Source organism: Nerophis ophidion, linkage group LG14 (assembly GCF_033978795.1).
Source record: "Nerophis ophidion isolate RoL-2023_Sa linkage group LG14, RoL_Noph_v1.0, whole genome shotgun sequence".
NCBI classification, from domain to species: Eukaryota; Metazoa; Chordata; class Actinopteri; order Syngnathiformes; family Syngnathidae; genus Nerophis; species Nerophis ophidion.
In genome coordinates this window covers 53,380,980-53,404,613 of record NC_084624.1, presented here as the reverse complement: position 1 = coordinate 53,404,613, position 23,634 = coordinate 53,380,980, and the positions used below count along the sequence as shown (strand labels likewise).

General features: G+C 41.2%; 1 protein-coding gene across 3 annotated transcripts in view; it reads left to right on the top strand.

The window, feature by feature from the left end:
- Positions 1 to 23,634, top strand: part of pde1cb (phosphodiesterase 1C, calmodulin-dependent b) — a 316,561-nt gene that overhangs the window by 44,207 nt on the left and 248,720 nt on the right. For all 3 annotated transcript variants that reach the window (XM_061921038.1, XM_061921040.1, XM_061921039.1), the window contains exons 2-3: positions 13,821 to 13,871; positions 20,331 to 20,484. In XM_061921038.1, coding sequence (XP_061777022.1) covers positions 13,821 to 13,871; positions 20,331 to 20,484 — 205 coding nt within the window. The remainder of the gene's footprint in view (positions 1 to 13,820; positions 13,872 to 20,330; positions 20,485 to 23,634) is intronic.

Below are 23,634 nucleotides of genomic sequence, written 5' to 3'. Positions count from 1 at the left end.
ATGCACCTGGGGATAGGTTGATTGGCAACACTAAATGGTCCCTAGTGTGTGAATGTGAGTGTGAAAGTTGTCTGTCTATCTGTTTTGGCCCTGCGATGAGGTGGCGACTTGTCCAGGGTGTACACCGCCTTCCGGCAGAGTGCAGGTGGCACAGGCTCCAGCACGCCCCGCGACCCCAAAAAGGACACACGGTAGAAAATAGATGGATGGATGGAGTTCAGAATGGGTACTTTTAAGAAAGAGGGCTAGGAAAGTATCTGCTGGCCTCCATCACTGACACGCTGGATGCTGGCATGGACAGTTGTCATGGCAACCCAGAAGAATCACAATCAATGGGCAGGGTCTTTTGCCAATCACCTCCTCTGAGGCATGACTGCAAAGTAGTCGGACCTCATTGCCAGGCCGGACCCCTCGGCTCCATCGCAACACAAACACGCTGCTTTGTTTAGGGCAAAGTGTAACCAGAATCTGCCTTTTTTTGTTTTGTCTTTCTACAGTAGTTGTGTTGGAGTTTTTCTGTGTCCTATAATGCAGTGGTGCCCAGCCTTTTTTTAGCACCACGGACCGGTTTAGTGTAGGCATTATTTTCAGGGCTTTCCTCTTGTGCCAGATAAATACGGTAAAAATAAGTACATGAAAAATACAAGTCACTATAACGCTGAATTAGTGCGAGCTCTGGACTTGTTTCTTTGCAATGAGATGCAGAAGGAAATCAGCCTTTGGCTACAATCTGTCACATGTATATTTTAGATGTACATTAATGTGCACTCCATCATGTCACAAACTTATGACAAATATAACAAATGGCTTCTTACAGTACTAAACAAGCTTATTGGTGTGTCTAGTGCAGTGTTTTTCAACCACTGTGCCGCGGCACACTGGTGTGTCGTGGGAGATTTGTCATGTCTTGTGATCGTGATTTGTTTAGTTATGTTCTGTTTTGCTTAAGACTCCGTTATTTCCTGTTTTTGCACTTCCTCGTTTGTTTTGTTTCCATGACTACCCATTAGTTTCCACCTGTCCTCATGTCACGCACCTGCATGGCGTCACATTAGTGGCAAAAATCCAAGCGCATAAAAACTGTTATCTTGCGTGCGCCGTCTTCGTTTTGGCACTTTGGACGGCCCCTCCTTTCTGATTGGTCAGGCGAAAAAAAACTCAGGGCCAATCAGAAGTACAGCAGGGCGGGTCATCTTCAATATGTATCAAGATGATACAGCTCCTGTCGACAAACTCATTCTAAAAAGTCCAAATTTAGTGGAAAATGGCAATTGAATTTGATCTAAAAGTCTTTGAAGAAGGTAATGTCTCATCTGTTGAGAGAACATCACATAGTTAATGAAGTTTTAAGGTCAGTATCTCTCTTTTCATACACATAAAACCAGTCCACAGATGTCAGTCAATGATGGAAATTATATTTTCAAATATGTTTTCTTTCCTCACTTGTCTGTTTTAAAAAATATTTGTATTTATTTAACATTTGTATATGTAAATATTGAATGTATGCCACAATGTGGGACTATTAATTGTCTTTCCTCTATCTCAGGGGTGTCAAACTCAAATACAGAGTGGGCCAAAATTTTAGACTGAACAAAGCCGCGGGCCGAGGTTGAACAAATTAACCTTTTAATAGGGACCCAAACAAGTTTTGCATTGAATATTGAACGAGCAAGGCTTGTATAACTTTATAGTGACATGCAAAATCGATTTTCAAATATTGTAGCAGCCCGGAAGAGTTAAGGCTGCAAGGGGTTCTGGGTATTTGTTCTGTTACGGTGCGGGTGTTCTCCCGAAATGTGTTTGTCATTATTATTTGGTGTGGGTTCACAGTGTGGCGCATATTTGTAACAGTGTTGGCATTGTTAATACGGCCACCCTCATTGTGCCCTGTATGGCTGTTGATCAAGTATGCCTTGCATTCACTTGTGTGTGTGCTAAAGCCGCATATATTATGTAACTGGGCCGGCACGCTGTTTGTATGGAGGAAAAGCAGACGTGACCACAGGTTGCAGAGAACGCTAAAGGCAGTGCCTTTAAGGCACGCCCCTAATATTGTTGTCCGGGTGGAAATTGGGAGAAATTCGGGAGAACGGTTGCCCCGGGAGATTTTCAGGAGGGGCACTGAACTTCGGAAGTCTCCTGGGAAAATTGGGAGAGTTGACAAGTATGAGTATTAGCGGTGAATGCAGTGTTACAGCGAAACCGCCGACATTTGACATTGCCTCAAGGGCCAAATGAAACTACAGGGAGGGCCAAATTTGGAAGAGTTAGGGCTGCAAGGGGTTCTGGGTATTTGTTCTGTTGTGTTTATGTTGGGTTACGGTGTGGATGTTCTCCCTAAATGTGGTTGTCATTCTTGTTTGGGGTGGGTTCTCAGTGTGGCGCATATTTGTAACAGTGTTAAAGTTGTTTATACGGCTACCCTCAGTGTGACCTGTATGGCGGTTGACCAAGTATGCATTGCATTCACTTGTTTGTGTGTAAAGTCCGCATATAGTATGTGACTGGGCCGACACAATGTTTCTATGGAGAAAAAGCGGACGGGACCTTGAATGCAGTGCCTCTAAGGCACGTCTCCAACGATGTTGTTTGGGTGGAAATCGAGAGAAATTCGGGAGAACGGTTGCCCCGGGAGATTTTCAGGGGGGGCACTGAACTTCGGAAGTCTCCTGGGAAAATTGGGAGAGTTGACAAGTATGAGTATTAGCGGTGAATGCAGTGTTACAGCGAAACTGCCGATATTTGACATTGCCTCAAGGGCCAAATGAAACTACAGGGAGGGCCAAATTTGGAAGAGTTAGGGCTGCAAGGGGTTCTGGGTATTTGTTCTGTTGTGTTTATGTTGGGTTACGGTGTGGATGTTCTCCCTAAATGTGGTTATCATTCTTGTTTGGGGTGGGTTCTCAGTGTGGCGCATATTTGTAACAGTGTTAAAGTTGTTTATACGGCCACCCTCAGTGTGACCTGTATGGCGGTTGACCAAGTATGCGTTGCATTCACTTGTTTGTGTGTAAAGTCCGCATATAGTATGTGACTGGGCCGATGTTTGTATGGAGAAAAAGCGGACGGGATGACAGTTTGTAGAGGACCTTGAATGCAGTGCCTTTAAGGCACGTCCCCAATGTTAACTTGATATTGCCTCAAGGGCCAAATTAAATTACACGGTGGGCCAAATTTGGCCCGCGGGCCAGAGTTTGACACCCATGCTCTATCTACTTTAAGTTTGCACCAGAGTCTACCCGAACCCACTTATCTATGCGTACTTCATATCAGGACCACATGATTAGCATTTGGGCCTAATTATTGATGTTATGATTGCAATTACTATTTTAGTAGAATAATGAATGACAGGTTATCACTACAATGAATGAATATGGTTTTAATATTGCTACAACAAGTATTTACGTTTCTGCAAACAACTCCAACTATGGAGAATTAGACATCATGAATTGATTAATGTGGACTTAAACTTAAAGAAGTTGAAAAACTTATTGGGGTGTTACCATTTAGTGGTCAATTGTACGGAATATGTACTGTACTGTGCAATCTACTAATAAATGATCAATCAATCAGCCCAGATCAGTATAGATGGCAAACTTAAAAATATGTATTTAAAAAAAGCAAGCTCCAATACATTAGGCAAATTAAATCTGAGCAATAATAGTGAAAGACTTACTTGTTCAGCCATGATAGCCCCATGAAAACCTGATTTCCTTTCTTTTTAATCCCAGGGAACTGCCATGGACCTTTCATCATAATTATGAATACCGATCATTTTATTGATGTCAATGGTACATGTACTATTTAAATATACACATACAAACCCTGTTTCCATATGAGTTGGGAAATTGTGTTAGATGTAAATATAAACAGAATACAATGATTTGCAAATCCTTTTCAACCCATATTCAGTTGAATATGCTACAAAGACAACATATTTGATGTTCAAACTCATAAACTTATTTTTTTTTTTGCAAATAATAATTAACTTAGTATTTCATGGCTGCAACACGTGCCAAAGTAGTTGGGAAAGGGCATGTTCACCACTGTGTTACATCACCTTTTCTTTTAACAACACTCAATAAACGTTTGGGAACTGAGGAAACTAATTGTTGAAGCTTTGAAAGTGGAATTCTTTACCATTCTTGCTTGATGTACAGCTTAAGGGGTCTTGTTGTCGTATTTTACGCTTCATATTGCGCCACACATTTTCGATGGGAGACATGTCTGGACTGCAGGCGGGCCAGGAAAGTATCCCCACTATTTTACTATGAAACCACACTGTTGTAACACGTGGCTTGGCATTGTTTTGCTGAAATAAGCAGGGGCGTCCAAGGCAATGTTGCTTGGATGGTAACATATGTTGCTCCAAAAGCTGTATGTACCTTTCAGCATTAATGGTGCCTTCACAGATGCTTTTGAACTTTGTGCCTATAACAATCCGGATGGTTATTTTCCTCTTTGTTCCAGAGGACCCCACGTCCACAGTTTCCAAATATAATTTGAAATATGGACTCGTCAGACCACAAAACACTTTGCCACTTTGCATCAGTCCATCTTAGATGAGCTCGGGCCCAGCCAAGCCGGCGGCGTTCCTGGGTGTTGTTGATAAATGGCTTTCGCTTTGCATAGTAGAGCTTTAACTTGCACTTACAGATGTAGCGACCAATTGTAGTTACTGACAGTGGTTTTATGAAGTGTTCCTGAGCCAATGTGGTGATATCCTTTACACACCGATGTCTGTTTTTGATGCAGTACCGCCTGAGGGATCAAAGGTCCGTAATATCATCGCTTACGTGCAGAGATTTCTCCAGATACTCTGAACCTTTTGATGATTTTAATGACCGAAGATGGTAAAATCCCTAAATTCCTTGCAATAGCTCGTTGAGAAATGTTGTTCTAAAACTGTTCGAGAATTTGCTTACAAATTGGTGACCCTCGCCCCATCCTTGTTTGTGAATTACTTAACATTTCATGAAAGCTGCTTTTGTACCCAATCATGGCACCCACCTGTTCCCAATTAGCCTGCACACCTGTGGGATGTTCCAAATAAGTGTTTGATGAGTACTCCTCAACTTTATCAGTATTTATTGCCACCTTTCCCAACTTCTTTGTCACGTGTTGCTGGCATCAAGTTCCAAAGTTAATGATTATTTGCAACAAAAAAATGTTTATCAGTTTGAACATCAAATATGTTGTCTTTGTAGCATATTCAACTGAATATGGCTTGAAAATGATTCGCAAATCATTGTATTCTGTTTATATTTACATCTAACACAATTTCCCAACTCGAATGGAAACGGGGTTTGTACATACAATACTCTGACATTTATAACAAATCAAACAGTTTGGAAATTAGTCAAAGTGGAGATAACCGTTTTTATGCGCTTGGATTTTTGGCACAATACACCTGTCTCACGCTTTGCACTCGCACACCTGTCACTAATCATGTCACTATTATTTAAGCTTGCAGTTGCCAGGCTGTCTTTCTGGCGACATCACTCCGCTTCATGTCATGTTTACGGTTTCATGCTTAGTTCACGCTGCTTGTTTCATAGTCCATGCTGCCCTGTTCACGTCATCGCAAGTAAGTTTTGTTTATTAATGCCACAGTTTGTGTCTTTTGTTTTTTTGTCCAGAGTTCTGCCTTCGTGCTAGTTTTTGTTTTTATAGCCACGTTTTGTACTTTCGCCCTTGTGCGCGCCTTTTTTTAAAATTCCTTTTATTGGTGTTAAAATAAAGATGTCATTACCTTCACGCCATGTCCGGTCCAAGGTCACTTGCATCTCGGGAAAACAACCACCCCATAGTCCACGTCCTGACAAGATTATCTATTTTCACCTATTTGGGTTAAAAATATTTTTTGCAAAGCAGTAATTATAGTCTGCAAAAGATGTGTTGTTGTTGAGTGTCTGTACTGTCTGGAGATCGGCAGACTTACCACATTATACTCTTCCATATCAGTAGGCGGCAGCCGGTAGCTAATTGCTTTGTTGATGTGAGAAACAGCGGGAGGTAGCGTGCAGGTAAAAAGCTATCTAATGCTTAAACCAAAAATAAACAAAATGCGTCCATAAGAAAAGGCATTGAAACTTAGGGAAGGCTATGGAGAATGAAACTAAAACAAAACTGGCTACAAAGTAAACAAAAACAGAATGCTGGACGACAGCAAAGACTTACTGTGGAGCAAAGACGGCGTCCACAAAGTCCATCCTGAACATGACATGACAATCAACAATGTCCCCACAAAGAAGGATAAAAACAACTGATATATTCTTGATTTCGTAAAACAAAGTAAATGCGGGAAATATCGCTCAAAAGGAAGACATGAAACTGCTACAGGAAAATACCCAAAAAAGAGAAAAAGCCATTAAAATAGAAGCGCAAGACAAGAAGCAAAAGACTACACACAGGAAAACAGCAAAAAAGTCCAAATAAGTCAGGGTGTGATGTGACAGGTGGTGACAGTACACCTACTTTGAGACAAGAGCTATAGTGATGCATGCTTGGTGATGCTTTAAAGTCATATCCAACAAACAACTTTTTACTAGGCGGTATAGCTCGGTTGGTAGAGCGGCCGTGCCAGCAACTTGAGGGTTCCAGGTTCGATTCCCGCTTCCGCCATCTTAGTCACTGCCGTTGTGTCCTTGGGCAAGACACTTTACCCACCTGCTCCCAGTGCCACCCACACTGCTTTAAATGTAACTTAGATATTGGGTTTCACTATGTAAAGCGCTTTGAGTCACTAGAGAAAAGCGCTATATAAATATAATTCACTTCACTTCACTGTCCACTGAGTTTTGTTTTTATGTAATTCCTGCTGGGGTTTTTTTTAAAGAAAAAATGTGCCTTGGCTCAAAAAAGGTTGAAAAACCCTGGTCTAGTGGGTCAGGCCAATGTTAGGTGGGAGAAAATGCATTCCTTTGTAAATGATTTAATGTTTCTCTGCGGCCCGGTAGCAAAATGCGTCACGGACCGGTACCGGTCCCCGGACCGGTGGTTGGGGACCACGGCTTTACAGTACAGATAAGAACGAAATTGTGTTGCATCAGCTGGTTGCAGTGCAGGATAAATGAGCAATAAGGTGCAGATGTAAATAAATAGATTACTCTACAGATAAATGTATTGCAGTTTTTCATATGCATCCACGTTTATGGATGTATGTTAAAGTTAAAGTAGCAATGATAGTCACACACACACTAGGTGTGGTGAAATTATTCTCTGTATTTGACCCATCACCCTTGTTCACCCCCTGGGAGGTGAGGGGAGCAGTGAGCAGCAGTGGTGGCTCCACCGAGGAATCATTTAGATGATTTAACCCCCAATTCCGAGCCTTGATGCTGAGTGCCAAGCAGGAAGGTAATGGCTCCCATTTTTATAGTCTCTGGTATGACTTACTTGCAGAGTTTTCTCCAGATTCTCTGAACCTTTTGATGACTTTACTGACCGTAGATGGTAAAATCCCTAAATTCCTTGCAATAGCTCGTTGAGAAACGACCTACCCACCTCAGGGCGGACACTCCAACCACTGGGCCACTGAGTAGGTTGTATTATCTTTATGTTCCAGCCAGTTAATCCATTATTCGGGGGAGTTGAGGGTATATATGTATATATATATATATATATATATATATATGTATATACATATATATATGTATATATATATATATATATATATATATATATATATGTATATATATATATATATATATATATATATATATATATATATATATATATATATATATATATATATATATGTATGTATATATATATATATGTATGTATATATATATATATATATATATATATATATATATATATATATATATGTATGTATATATGTATATGTATATATGTATATATATATATATATGTATGTATATATGTATATGTATATATGTATATATATATATACATATATATATATATATGTATATATATATATATATGTATATATATGTATATATATATATATATATATCTCACATATGAAGTTGAAGTGGCATCCCATGGAATTGACCAAAATGTGTTGGTACCCTGGAGCATTCAAAGTTCCTTTCACTGGGACTAAGTGGCCAAGCCCATCCATCCATCCATTTTTTCTACCGCTTGTCCCAGCCCAACTCCTGAAAAACAACCCCGCACCATATTTCCTCCTCCAGCAAATTTCACACTCGGCACAATGCAGTCCGAAATGTAGCGTTCTCCTGGCAACCTCCAAACCCAGACTGGTCCATCAGGTTGCCAGATGGAAAAGTGTGATTCATCCACTGCTCTAAAGTCCAGTGGCGACGTGCTTTAAAACACTGCATCCCACGCTTTGTATTGGACTGTATGGCTTAGATGCAGCCGCCCGGCCATGGAAACCCATTCTATGAAGCTCTCTGCGTACTGTACATGGGCTAATTGGTAGGTGACATTAAGTTTGGAGCTCTGTTGCAACTGACTGTGCAGGAAGTCTTTGCACTATGCGCTTCAGCATCCACTGACTACTCTCTGTCAGTTTACCTGGCCTACCACTCGGTGGCTGAGTTGCTGTTGTTCCTAAACTCTTCATTTTTCTTAAAATAAAGTTGACTTTGGAATATTTAGGAGAGAGGAAATTTCATGACTGAATTTGTTGAACAGGTGGAACACTGTGACAGTTCCACGCTGGAAATCACTGAGAGTGGCACATTCTTTCACAAATGTTTGTAGAAACAGTCTCCATGCCTAAGTGCTTGATTTGATACACCGAAGCAAGTGATTAGGACACCTGGTTCTCATCATTTGCATGGGTGGCCAAATACTTATGGCAATATAGTCTGTGTGTGTGTGTGTGTGTGTGTATGTATGTATATATATATATATATATATATATATATATATATATATATATATATATATATATATATATATATACATACATACATACAGTATATATATATGTGTATATATATATATATATATATATATATATATATATATATATATATATACATACAGTGGGGCAAAAAAGTATTTAGTCTGCCAGCGATTGTGCAAGTTCTCCCACTTAAAATGATGACAGAGGTCTGTAATTTTCATCATAGGTACACTTCAACTGTGAGAGACAGAATGTGGAAAAAAAATCCAGGAATTCACATTGTAGGAATTTTAAAGAATTTTTTGTAAATTACGGTGGAAAATAAGTATTTGGTCAACCATTCAAAGCTCTCACTGATGGAAGGAGGTTCTGGCTCATAATCTCACGATACATGGCCCCATTCATTCTTTCCTTAACACGGATCAATCGTCCTGTCCCCTTAGCAGAAAAACAGCCCCAAAGCATGATGTTTCCACCCCCATGCTTCACAGTAGGTATGGTGTTCTTGGGATGCAACTCAGTATTCTTCTTCCTCCAAACACGACGAGTTAAGTTTACACCTAAATGGATACATGGATGATACAGCAGAGGATTGGGAGAATGTCATGTGGTCAGATGAAACCAAAATAGAACTTTTTGGTATAAACTCAACTGGTGGTGTTTGGAGGAAGAAGAATACTGAGTTGCATCCCAAGAACACCACACCTACTGTGAAGCATGGGGGTGGAAACATCATGCTTTGGGGCTGTTTTTCTGCTAAGGGGACAGGACGATTGATCCGTGTTAAGGAAAGAATGAATGGGGCCATGTATCCTGAGATTTTGAGCCAAAACCTCTTTCCATCAGTGAGAGCTTTGAATGGTTGACCAAATACTTATTTTCCATCATAATTTACAAATAAATTCTTTAAAATTCCTACAATGTGAATTCCTGGATTTTTTTTCCACATTCTGTCTCTCACAGTTGAAGTGTACCTATGATGAAAATTACAGACCTCTGTCATCATTTTAAGTGGGAAAACTTGCACAATCGCTGGCTGACTAAATACTTTTTTGCCCCACTGTATATATATATATATATATATATATATATATATATATATATATACGGGTACTCTGGCTTCCTTCCACCTCCAAAGACATGCACTAAATGGTCCCTAGTGTGTGAATGTGAGTGTGAATGTTTTCTGTCTATCTGTGTTTGGCCCTGCGATGAAGTGGCGACTTTTCCAGGGTGTACGCCGCCTTCCGTGGGGGGAGTGGGCGGTAGAAAATGGATGGATGGATGGATATATATACATACAAGCTCAGCAAAAAGTAGAATGATGAAGAAGCAGAGATTCACACATTCCGCTGAAATGAAGAGTAGAAATGATAAAGCGTAAGTCTGCCTGGCGACCTTAAGCTTTATTGCGGGCCTTTCAAATCCTTCTGTCCTGCCTCTTAAGGACCTTTTTAAAGATGTGCTGCGAAACGTAAAATTGAACAGCCTAAGGTAATGAAAACAATGTTTGCAGAAACAATGTCATGCTTGTCCATGAACAATTTGTGCATGTAAATTGCAACGTTGATATTTAAGGGGAGGATGCTGGCCCCTCTTTTATCTGGTTTTAGCATGCAGATGGTGGCATCAAGCTCAGGCTCGGGGTCCTGCATTGGATCAACTCCTGATGTAGGCTCAGCATGGGGTAGGAACCTAGCTCGGGGGTACCATATGTCGCCCTTAGCTGGAAATGTAACTCTGCTGCAGTCGACACACATGTGCCGACTTGTGCCTGTGTTATCCCTAAAAGAGGGTTGTACAAACTAATCACACAGGGGCCACAATTCCTTTTTAATGGACGACCACTCCTCATCAATTGATGAAAATGGACGGATGTCACTTTTACTCCACTTGTGTCATTTGTCTTGTTCTTACACAGGTGTGCAAGAAATGTGTATGTTTTAAAACATGTTTGTGTTTGTTCGGCCCTGCTTGGAGAGTTCTGTTTTATAATCATTAACTTTAGAATTTGATGCCAGCAACACGTGACAAAGAAGTTGGGAAAGGTGGCAATAAATACTGATAAAGTTGAGGAATGCTCATCAAACACTTATTATTTGGAACATCCCACAGGTGTGCAGGCTAATTGGGAACAGGTGGGTGCCATGATTGGGTATAAAAACAGCTTCCCAAAAAATGCTCAGTCTTTCACAAGAAAGGATGGGGCGAGGTACACCCCTTTGTCCACAACTGCGTGAGCAAATAGTCAAACAGTTTAAGAACAACCTTTCTCAAAGTGACATTGCAAGAAATTTAGGGATTTCAACATCTACGCTCCATAATATCATCAAAAGGTTCAGAGAATCTGGAGAAATCACTCCACGTAAGCGGCATGGCCAGAAACCAACATTGAATGACCGTGACTTTCGATCCCTCAGACGGCACTGTATCAAAAACCAACATCAATCTCTAAAGGATATCACCACATGGGCTCAGGAACACTTCAGAAAACCACTGTCACTAAATACAATTTGTCGCTACATCTGTAAGTGCAAGTTAAAGCTCTACTATGCAAAGCCAAAGCAATTTATTAACAACATCCAGAAACGCCGCCGGGTTCTTTGGGCCCAAGATCAGCTAAGATGGACTGATGCAAAGTGGAAAAGTGTTCTGCGGTCTGATAAGTCCTCATTTCAAATTGTTTTTGGAAATGTTCGACATCGTGTCATCCGGACCAAAGGAGAAGCGAACCATCCAGACTGTTATCGACGCAAAGTTCAAAAGCTGGCATGTGTGATGGTATGGGGGTGCTTTAGGGCCCAAGGCATGGGTAACTTACACATCTGTGAAGGCACCATTAATGCTGAAAGGTACATACAGGTTTTGGAGCAACATTTGCTGCCATATAAGCGATGTCTTTTTCATGGACGCCCAAGCTTATTTCAGCAAGACAATACCAAGCCACATTCAGCACGCGTTACAACAGCGTGGCTTCGTAAAAAAAGAGTGCGGGTACTTTCCTGGCCCGCCTGCAGTCCAGACCTGTCTCCCATGGAAAATGTGTGGCGCATTATGAAGCGTAAAATACGACAGCGGAGACCCCAGACTGTTGAACGACTGAAGCTCTACATAAAACAAGAATGGGAAAGAATTCCACTTTCAAAGCTTCAACAATTAGTTTCCTCAGTTCCCAAACGTTTATTGAGTCTTGTTAAAAGAAAAGGTGATGTAACACAGTGGTGAACATGCCCTTTCCCAACTACTTTGTCATATGTTGCAGCCATGAAATTCTAAGTTAATTATTATTTGCAAAAAAAAAATAAAGTTTATGAGTTTGAACATCAAATATCTTGTTTTTGTAGCATATTCAACTGAATATGGGTTGAAAATGATTTGCAAATCATTGTATTCTGTTTATATTTACATCTAACACAATTTCCCAACTCATATGGAAACAGGGTTTGTACAACCAGGTCTGTGTAGTTCTATTGAAGCCAGTGGTTCTTAACCTGGGTTTGGTCGAACCCTGGGGGGTTCAGTGAGGTTCACGGAGGTAAAGACACATCCGACTTATCGTGTAAATAAAAACTTCTCCCTATCAGTGTATCATGGATACCCCCAAACAATGTTCCCTCTTATTTTCATCTGATTTGCAGGTTGTTTGATTGATTGACTGAAACTTTTACTAGTAGATTGCACAGGAAGAGAATAGATTATATGAAACAGTACAATTGACCACTAAATGGTAACTAAATGGTAACACCCCAATAAAACAATAAAACACCCCAATAAGTTGTTCAACTTCTTTAAGTCGGGGTCCACGTTAATCAGTTCATGGTGATGTGTGTAATGTGTGATTTGTGTGTTGGGTTTGTTCTTTGAACAAGGTGATGTTCATGCATGCTTCAATTTGTGCACAAGTGAAAAAAAAATATGACTTTTTCTTGAATTTGAAAACTACAAAAGAAGACAAACTAATGCAATCTATTGTCCTTTTCTTACATTTACTTCTGCTATCAATCATAGTAGAGAATACACTTGATTGCATGACAGAATGTTCATCAATCACAAATCCATCCATCCATCCATTTTCTACCGCTTATTCCCTTTCGGGGTCGCGGGGGTCGCTGGTGCCTATCTCAGCTACAATCGGGCGGAAGGCGGGGTACACCCTGGACAAGTCGCCACCTCATCGCAGGGCCAACACAGATAGACAACATTCACACACTAGGGACCATTTAGTGTTGCCAATCAACCTATCCCCAGGTGCATGTCTTTGGAGGTGGGAGGGGCCTATCCCCAGGTGCATGTCTTTGGAGGTGGGAGGGGCCTATCCCCAGGTGCATGTCTTTGGAGGTGGGAGGAAGCCGGAGTACCCGGAGGGAACCCACGCATTCACGGGGAGAACATGCAAACTCCACACAGAAAGATCCCGAGCCTGGATTTGAACCCAGGACTGCAGGACCTTCGTATTGTGAGGCAGACGCACTAACCCCTCTGCCACCGTGAAGCCCTCAATCACAAATGTTGAAATAAATATTTTACAAAGTGACACATTTAGATCAGTTTCCTTCATTAAACAATTCCAGCTCAATTTTATACTTGGCAAACTCATCTCGCGGGCCGCGTAAAACCCGTTGGCGGCCCACGGGCCGTACGCTGGACACCCCATGTTCTAGAACTTGTTTAATAAACGTGACGGCGAAGGTCCTATTCGTCTCTCGTGCCGGCTTTCCAGTCAAACCCGTCGCCATGGCAACGTATGCCTGAGACCAAAGCGGCGTTGGAATGAGCCTTTCTTCAATAACCTTCTCTGCAAGATGCAGAGTAGAAGTGCTTATGAATGTCATCTTCGTTGTTGACACGGGGAGAGGATGCACGCAGAGGCTTTGAGGCGTGTTCAGAGATATTGCACCATTTTTATTAAATGTCCTGTTTACTCACTTTGGCATCACATTTTCCACTTTTGTCTTTTCTGCCTTCCTCCCAGTGGCCAATGAGGACGGAGAGAGCTCAACTCAACCGCATGCCGGTTTTGCACGTAAGTTGTTTTGTTTGTCATTTAAAAAGACTTGTTCAATCAATCAATGTTTATTTATATAGCCCCAAATCACAAATGTCTCAAAGGACTGCACAAATCATTACGACTACAACATCCTCGGAAGAACCCACAAAAGGGCAAGGAAAACTCACACCCAGTGGGCAGGGAGAATTCACATCCAGTGGGACGCCAGTGACAATGCTGACTATGAGAAACCTTGGAGAGGACCTCAGATGTGGGCAACCCCCCCCCCTCTAGGGGACCGAAAGCAATGGATGTCGAGCGGGTCTAACATGATACTGTGAAAGTTCAATCCATAGTGGCTCCAAGACAGCAGCGAGAGTCCCGTCCACAGGAAACCATCTCAAGCGGATCAGCAGCGTAGAGATGTCCCCAACCGATACAGGCGAGCGGTCCATCCTGGGTCCCGACTCTGGACAGCCAGTACTTCATCCATGGTCATCGGACCGGACCCCCTCCACAAGGGAGGGGGGGACATAGGAGAAAGAAAAGAAGCGGCAGATCAACTGGTCTAAAAAGGAGGTCTATTTAAAGGCTAGAGTATACAGATGAGTTTTAAGGTGAGACTTAAATGCTTCTACTGAGGTAGCATTTGTTTCCACTCTTTAAACATAAGATACCTGCACAGTGAACTAGTGGTTACATCAGGGGTCACCAACCTTTTTGAAAGCAAGGGTACTGATTAATGCGAAGGGCTACCAGTTTGATACACACTTAAACAAATTGCCAGAAATAGCCAATTTGCTCAATTTACGTTTAACTCTGTTATCATCAATAATTAATTATATTTATCTTTGTGGAAACACTGATCATCTTAATGATTTATCACAATAAATATATATAGAAACATAAATATATATATATTAAAAAAAAAGGGTATTTCTGTCTGTCATTCCGTCAGACATTTTTTTTCCTTCTACGGAAGGTTTTTTGTAGAGAATAAATGAAAAAAAAAAACCACTTATTTGAACGGTTTAAAAGAGGAGAAAACGCGGAAAAAAAATTAAATTAAATTTTGAAACATTTTATCTTCAATTTCGACTCTTTAAATTTCAACCGAAAAAAAGAAAAGAAAAACTAGCTAATTCGAATCTTTTTGAAAAAATTTAAAAAATAATTTATGGAACATTATTAGTAATTTTTCCTGATTAAGATTAATTTTAGAGTTTTGATGACATGTTTTAAATAGGTTAAAATCCAATCTGCACTTTGTTAGAATATATAACAAATTGGACCAAGCTATATTTCTAACAAAGACAAATCATTATTTCTTCTAGATTTTGCAGAACGAAAATTTTAAAAGGAATTCAAAAGACTTTGAAATAAGATTTAAATTTGATTCTACAGATTTTCTAGATTTGCCAGAATAATTTTTTGGGAATTTTAATCTAAATAAGTTTGAAGAAATATTTCCCAAATATTCTTATTTCAAAAAACAGAAGCTAAAATGAAGAATTAAATTAAAATGTATTTATTTTTCTTTACTATAAAAAAATAAATGTACTTGAACATTGATTTAAATTGTCGGGAAAGAAGAGGAAGGAATTTAAAAGGTAAAAAGGTATATGTGTTTAAAAATCCTAAAAATCATTTTTAAGGTTGTATTTTTTCTCTAAAATATTCTTTCTGAAAGTTATAAGAAGCAAAGTAAAAAAAAATGGATTTATTTAAACAAGTGAAGACCAAGTCTTTAAAATATTTTTTGGGATTTTCAAATTCTATTTGAGTTTTGTCTCTTTTAGAATTAAAAATGTCGAGCAAAGTGAGACCAGCTTGCTAGTAAATAAATACAATTTAAAAAATAGAGGCAGCTCACTGGTAAGTGCTGCTATTTGAGCTATTTTTAGAACAGGCTAGCGGGCGACTCATCTGGTCCTTACGGGCGACCTGGTGCCCGCGGGCACCGCGTTGGTGACCCCTGGGTTAGAGTGTCCTCCCTCAGATGGGTAGGTCGTGAGTTCAAATCCCGGCCGAGTCAAACCAAAGACTATAAAAATGGGAGCCATTACCTCCCTGCTTGGCAGTCAGCATCAAGGGGTTGGAATTGGGGGTTATATAACCACAAATGATTCATGGGCGTGGACACAGCTGCTGCTCACTGCTCCCCTCACCTCCCAGGGGGTGATCAAGGGTGATGGGTCAAATGCAGAGACTAATTTCACCACACGTAGTGTGTGTGTGACACTCATTGCTACTTTAACTTTAACTAAGTTACTATTTGCATTTGACACATCAACCTTGTTCCACCCCCTTGGAGGGAGCAGTGAGCAGCAGCAGTGGCCACGCTCGGGAATCATTTTGGTGATTTGACCCCTAATTCCAACCCTTGATGCTGAGTGTAACGGGTCCCATTTTTATAGCCTTTGCTATGACTCGGCCAGGGTTTGAACTCAGGTCGGACACTCTAACCACTAGGCCCCCCGCACAGGCTTGTAACCAGGTGGCTACTCCTTTGCATTTAAAAGGTTCAAACATCTCAAAATCACTACATCCTTAAAGGCCTACTGAAAGCCACTACTACCCACCACGCAGTCTGATAGTTTATATATCAATGATGAAATATTAATCAATCAATCAATCAATGTTTATTTATATAGCCCCAAATCACAAATGTCTCAAAGGACTGCACAAATCATTACGACTACAACATCCTCGGAAGAACCCACAAAAGGGCAAGGAAAACTCACACCCAGTGGGCAGGGAGAATTCACATCCAGTGGGACGCCAGTGACAGTGCTGACTATGAGAAACCTTGGAGAGGACCTCAGATGTGGGCAACCCCCCCCCCCTCTAGGGGACCGAAAGCAATGGATGTCGAGCGGGTCTAACATGATACTGTGAAAGTTCAATCCATAGTGGCTCCAAGACAGCAGCGAGAGTCCCGTCCACAGGAAACCATCTCAAGCGGATCAGCAGCGTAGAGATGTCCCCAACCGATACAGGCGAGCGGTCCATCCTGGGTCCCAGGATGGGTAACATTGCAACACATGCCAATACGGCCTTTTTAGTTTACTAAATTGCAATTTTTAATATCCCGGGAGTTTCTTGTTGAAAACGTCACGGAATGATGACATGTACGCGTGACGTCACAGACTGTAAGGAAGTATGAGCGCTGCACACACACACAGCTAAAAGTCATCTGCTTTAACCGCATAATTACACAGTATTTTGGACATTTGTGTTGCTGAATCTTTTGCAATTTGTTCAATTAATAATGGAGAAGTCAAAGTAGAAAGATGGAGTTGGGAAGCTTTAGCCTTTAGCCACACAAACACACGGTGATTCCTTGTTTAAAATTCCCGGAGGTGAAACTTTACTATGGATCACAGCGGTCAAGCCAACATGGATCCCGACCAAATGTCAACCAGCAGTTTTCGGTGACAAAATTGTGGTAAAAAGTCGCTTGTTACCGGAGATCAGCTGAGCTTGTGCCGTCCATAGCTGCCGTCGACTCCCCTGAGACACTGGTGTCAACACACCTGTGGACTAGAGATGCGCGGTTTGCGGTCTCATCCGCGGAGTCCGCGGATAAACCGCGGGTCGGGCGGTTGACATGACGAAAAAATAGATTTTAATTAGATTCAGGCGGGTGGCGGTTGAACCATCCGGAGATATTTGATATGCATGGTTCTGGGATCGGTATCCTTTGCCATTCAAAGAGCCATTTAAGACCCGTGTCATAAAGCAGAGAAGTCAATAAGAGACGCTATTATTCTCTTGAATGTCTGCCGGCAGTCACCCAAATATTAAATATTAGGGCGTGCTATGAAGCCATTGGCTTTGTACCTTCTACATCTTACACGATCTGCTTGTCAGTCCAGCATCATGTTGTGTGTGGGTTCAGCGTCAACACGCACACGACTGCAAGGCATACTGGGTGACACAGAGTACACTAATGGTTGTGATGTAAACAATTTTAACACTCTTAGTAATATGCGCCACGCTGTGAAGCCACACCAAATAAGAACGACAAACGCATTTCGGGAGAACATCCTCACAGTAACACAACATAAACGCAACACGACAAATACCCATAATCCTTTGTATTCATGACACTACCTGACTATTTTATACACCCCAAACCCCGGATGATATAATTGCCTATCCGCGCTTCTCTACCGTGGACACACACCTCAGACTATCAGGTACTATTAAATTCACTAAAACACTAGCAACACAATAGAAAGATACGGGATTTCCCAGAATTATCCTAGTAAATGTGTCTAAAAACATCTGAATCCGTCCCAATGCAATCGCATTTTTTTTTTTTTCCTAGTCCGTCACTATCAATATCAATCAATCAATCAATGTTTACTTATATAGCCCTAAATCACTAGTGTCTCAAAGGGCTGCACAAACCACTACGACATCCTCGGTAGGCCCACATAAGGGCAAGGAAAACTCACACCCAGTGGGACATCGGTGACAATGATGACTATGAGAACCTTGGAGAGGAGGAAAGCAATGGATGTCGAGCGGGTCTAACATGATACTGTGAAAGTTCAATCCATAATGGATCCAACACAGTCGCGAGAGTCCAGTCCAAAGCGGATCCAACACAGCAGCGAGAGTCCCGTTCACAGCGCAGCCAGCAGGAAACCATCCCAAGTGGAGGCGGATCAGCAGCGCAGAGATGTCCCCAGCTGATACACAGGCAAGCAGTACATGGCCACCGGATCGGACCGGACCCCCTCCACCAGGGAGAGTGGGACATAGAAGAAAAAGAAAAGAAACGGCAGATCAACTGGTCTAAAAAGGGAGTCTATTTAAAGGCTAGAGTATACAAATGAGTTTTAAGGTGAGACTTAAATGCTTCTACTGAGGTGGCATCTCGAACTGTTACCGGGAGGGCATTCCAGAGTACTGGAGCCCGAACGGAAAACGCTCTATAGCCCGCAGACTTTTTTTGGGCTTTGGGAATCACTAATAAGCCGGAGTCCTTTGAACGCAGATTTCTTGCCGGGACATATGGTACAATACAATCGGCAAGATAGGATGGAGCTAGACCGTGTAGTATTTTATACGTAAGTAGTAAAACCTTAAAGTCAGTAGTAAAACCTTAAAGTCACATCTTAAGTGCACAGGAAGCCAGTGCAGGTGAGCCAGTACAGGCGTAATGTGATCAAACTTTCTTGTCCTCAAACACGAATCTTTCATCCTCGCTCAAATTAATGGGGAAATTGTCGTTTTCTCGGTCCGAATAGCACTTTTTGTTGGAGGCGCCCATCAAAATCAATGTGAGGATGTGAGGAGCCCCCACACGTGTGACGTCATCGTCTGCTACTTCCGGTAGAGGCAGGGCTTTTCTGTTAGCACCGAAAGTTGTGAACTTTATCGTCGTTGTTCTCTACTAAATCCTTTCAACAAAAATATGGCAATATCGCGAAATGATGAAGTATGACACATAGAATGGAGCTGCTATCCCCCTTTAAATAAGAACATCTCATTTCAGTAGGTCTTTAAAGGGGAACTGCACTTTTTGCGGGGGATTTTGCCTGTCGTTCACAATAATGTTGAGAGACGAGAAGACAAAGAGATGGGTAGGTTGTGAGTTCAAACCCCGGCCGGGTCATAACAAAGACTATAAAAATGGGAGCCATTACATCCCTGCTTGGGTTGGAATTGGGGTTTAAATCAGCAAAAATGATTCCCAGGCACGGTGCTGCTCACTGCTCCCCTCACCTCCCAGGGGGTGATCAAGGGGATGGGTCAAATGCAGAGAATAATTTCACCACACCTAGTGTGTGTGTGTGTGTGTGTGTGTGTGTGTGTGTGTGTGTGTGTGTGTGTGTGTGTGTGTGTGTGTGTGTGTGTGTGACTATCATTGCTACTTTAACTTGAACTTAATATAAGGTCTGTCAGTGTATCAAATTATTATTACCTTTTCTTTGCCAACTGTCTGAGAGGAATGACATGCTTCCATTGGGGCGGCATAGCTCGGTTGGTAGAGTGGTCGTGTCAGCAACTTGAGGGTTGCAGGTTCGATTCCCGCTTGTGCCATCCTAGTCACTGCCGTTGTGTCCTTGGGCAAGACACTTCACCCACCTGCTCCCAGTGCCACCCACACTGGTTTAAATGTAACTTAGATATTGGGTGTCACTATGTAAAGCGCTTTGAGTCACTTGAGAAAAGCGCTATATAAATAAAATTCACTTCACTTCCATGCTTGAAACACATTTTTTCTTCCCATAAATCTGCACGTTTTTGTCTTTATGATCCTCTTGTATTTTTTCATGGCGTCTTGTTTGTCTGTGGCTGCGTTACACCACACGTCCACAAGATGGCAGTATTAGAACGCTGCCTCACGTCCTCAGCTTCACCTTTCCAAGTCATCCTGCTTCAGTCATCTCTTTCTGAAATATCTACCAAGGAAATAAAACAACAAAACAAAAAAATGCAACAATAATTCTGATTCCCGCTCTCCTCTTTGCGTTGCAGGCTCCAAATCTCAGAGCGCCCTTTGGAACGCCATCACAGCTGGGATGGGGATCAAAGGCAAAGAGCAGAAGCCCCCTCGAAGTCCCGAGGAGATTCTGGCTGATGAGCTTCCTGCCACAGACGAAGCAGATGTGTCTGAGAAAACCGCCATCAGGTTTGCTGCTGTTGTTGTTGTTGTTGTTGTTGTGCATATACAGTTGACAACAGTACATCTCACACCTGACATTTAGATGAGACTTGTATCTGTCCTACTATGAGGACTCTATCCAGTTGCAATGCAGATTTTTACATAAAGTAACAATAGGAAAAACATAAAAAAAACACTAAAAATGAGTAAGATAGTTTTACAGCAGGAAACAGTTCTTCTAGAGCACAGGTATCAAACTCAAGGCCCGCCACATAATTCTATGTGGCCTGTGAAAGCCTGCAAAAAAATGGGTTTCCATAAAATACTGTATTTCCTTGAATTGCCGCCGGGCGCTAATTAATTTAAAACCTCTTCTCACTCCGGCAATTATCAAAGGCATGCAGTAAATATAGGCCTGCGCTTATGAATTTGAGTGTGATGTAAGGATACCATCATGAAAAGCACATTTAATTAAAAAAACGTTATTATGGTCTTACCTTTACTTATAAATGAAGTCCATGCGCAGCTCCTTCTGATCAAAAGCATCGATAACTTGTTTATAGAAGTCTTCCTTATCTTTCTTCAGTTTTAAAAGTCTCTCTGTCTCGATGGAGATCTTCCTTTATTAGCTCCTGCTTCCATTGAAAGTCCAGTTTAGAAAACTGTTTTATTATAGATATGTAATCCTCCATGTTAAAAGTGCAAGCGAGAGGAAAAAATAAAGGATCGCTGCTTGTTGTCACTTCTTCTGCAGCCGAGTAGTCGCAAGAAGGATCACTAGCGCCCTCTACCACCAGGAGGCGGGAGTCATTTAATGACTCATATTTGACACACGCAGCTACGGTATGTTAATAAAACATAGCTGCTTACTGTTCTTTTTAGCATATTCAATAGCTTGGACCTTAAATTCTACTGAATAGCTCTTAATCTTCTTCCCTTTATGCGATTTCAAATGATTGAAATCAGCCTCCTCCATTTTGAAAATGATGACAGGTGAAGTGTCACTCGTGACGTGACGAGTTTGACCCGGTGGAAATTCTAGGCATATGCTAATTATTTGGCGAAACGAGTTTGACCAGGCGGAAATTCTAGACATGCGCTAATAAAAATAATATTTTGCGAAACGAGTTTGACCCAGCAGTAATTCTAGGCAGGCGCATACTATATACCCGGCGGCAATTCAAGGAAATACGGTACTGATTTTAATCTTTTTATTGAATGAATTCATTCTTTCAATTTGGACATGGAAAAAAAAATGCATATTTTAAACTGTAATATCTGATCATGCCAGTTATATTATTATTATTATATACTGTATTGCAAAACTATTTTCTGAGATAAAAACAAAGTTACATATCTGCTTGTTAACTTTATTTATGATTTTAAAGCAAGTTACACATACAAAAATCTAATAATCAAATACATATGCATTTCCATTAATTATGATTAACCACAGGTTATTACCCGCATGCATGATGTTAATTAATTTAAAAAAAGCGGCCCTCTGAAAGCAGCCATTCCTGCGATGTGGCCCTCAATGAAGATGAGTTTGACACCTCTGGTCTAAAGCAGGGGTCGGCAACCTAAAATGTTGAAAGAGCCATATTGGACCAAAAATACAAAAACAAGTCCGTCTGGAGCCACAAAAAATGAAAAGCCATATCACATACAGATAGTGTGTCAGAATTAAAAGGACTTAAAGGAAACTAAATGAGCTCAAATATATCTACAAATGAGGCATAATGATGCAATATGTACACATAGCTAGCCTAAATAGCATGTTAGCATCGATTAGCTGGCAGTCATGCAGTGACCAAATATGTCTGATTAGCACACTCCACACAAGTCAATAACATCAACAAAACTCACCTTTGTGCATTCACGCACAACGTTAAAAGTTTGATGGACGTGGCATAAAACACGTCTTAGAAAGTCGGAGAAAGTTATACATGTAAACAAACCACGGTGAGTTCAAGGACTGCCAAAATGAGTAGGACAAAACGGCGCTCGCCAAACACTCGAATCAGTGAAGCATGTTTAATATAAACAGTGTGCTTTATAGCAATTAGGGAGGTTTGTGTCATGTTTGTCCTCCTACAGAAACTATATCAAAACAAAAAGTATGATTTTTTCCCCTCATCTTTTTCCATTTTCTTATATTTTTGAAAAAGCTCCAGAGAGCCACTAGGGTTGCCGACCCCCGGTCTCGAGGCTTGGAGTAAGGTTTGAATAATGTGTCCACGTGGAAGGAGAACCTCTGTCAGCAGGAGGAAAAGATCTCTTGTTGCTGACATTTAGTGTCCTTGCTGCACACACACACACACACACACACACACACACACACACACACACACACACACACACACACACACACACACACACACATGCGCACGGCTACGCTAATTGCTATGTATGTATGGTGACCTCCAGGGATGCAGCCATGATTGATTCCACCTTGATAACAAGGACATTAACATAATTTGTTGTCACTTTTGGAGTATCAAATCTTCTTTTGAAGATGTCATTTCAAATGACCTTGGCCGTGTTGGGTGTGTGATGATGACCCACACGCTTGCCACTGTGTGCAAAACACAGACCGTGGAAGGAATGTTTTGAGTTTGGCTTTACCTGACTTTTGTTCATAGGGCTGCGGCTATCGATTGTTTTGGTCATCCAGTAATGTGTGCATTAGTTGGCTGGATTGATCCAGTAATCAGATCAAAGACACTTCAAAGGCTCAGGGAAAATAGATGATATTTTGCCTGATATATAAAATGGAATAGAACGCTCGATTGTCATCAAACATGAGTACATAGATACCAGTACATAGATACCAGTATGAAACTGCAGTGGGACAGTGAACATTGCTACTGATGTATTACTGTAATGGTCCTCAAGTAAACCCTGTGTTTAACTGTCAATCAATCAATGTTTACTTATATAGCCCTAAATAGCGAGTGTCTCAAAGGGCTGCACAAGCCACACCCACATCCTGGGATGACAATGAGAAACCTTGGAGGAGACCGCAGATGTGGGGACCCCCAAACCTACCCAGTTAATAGTGTGAGAGTCCAGTCCATAGTGGATCTAACATAATAGTGTGAGAGTCCAGTCCATAGTGAATCTAACATAATAGTGAGAGTCCAGTCCGTAGTGGATCTAACATAATAGTGTGAG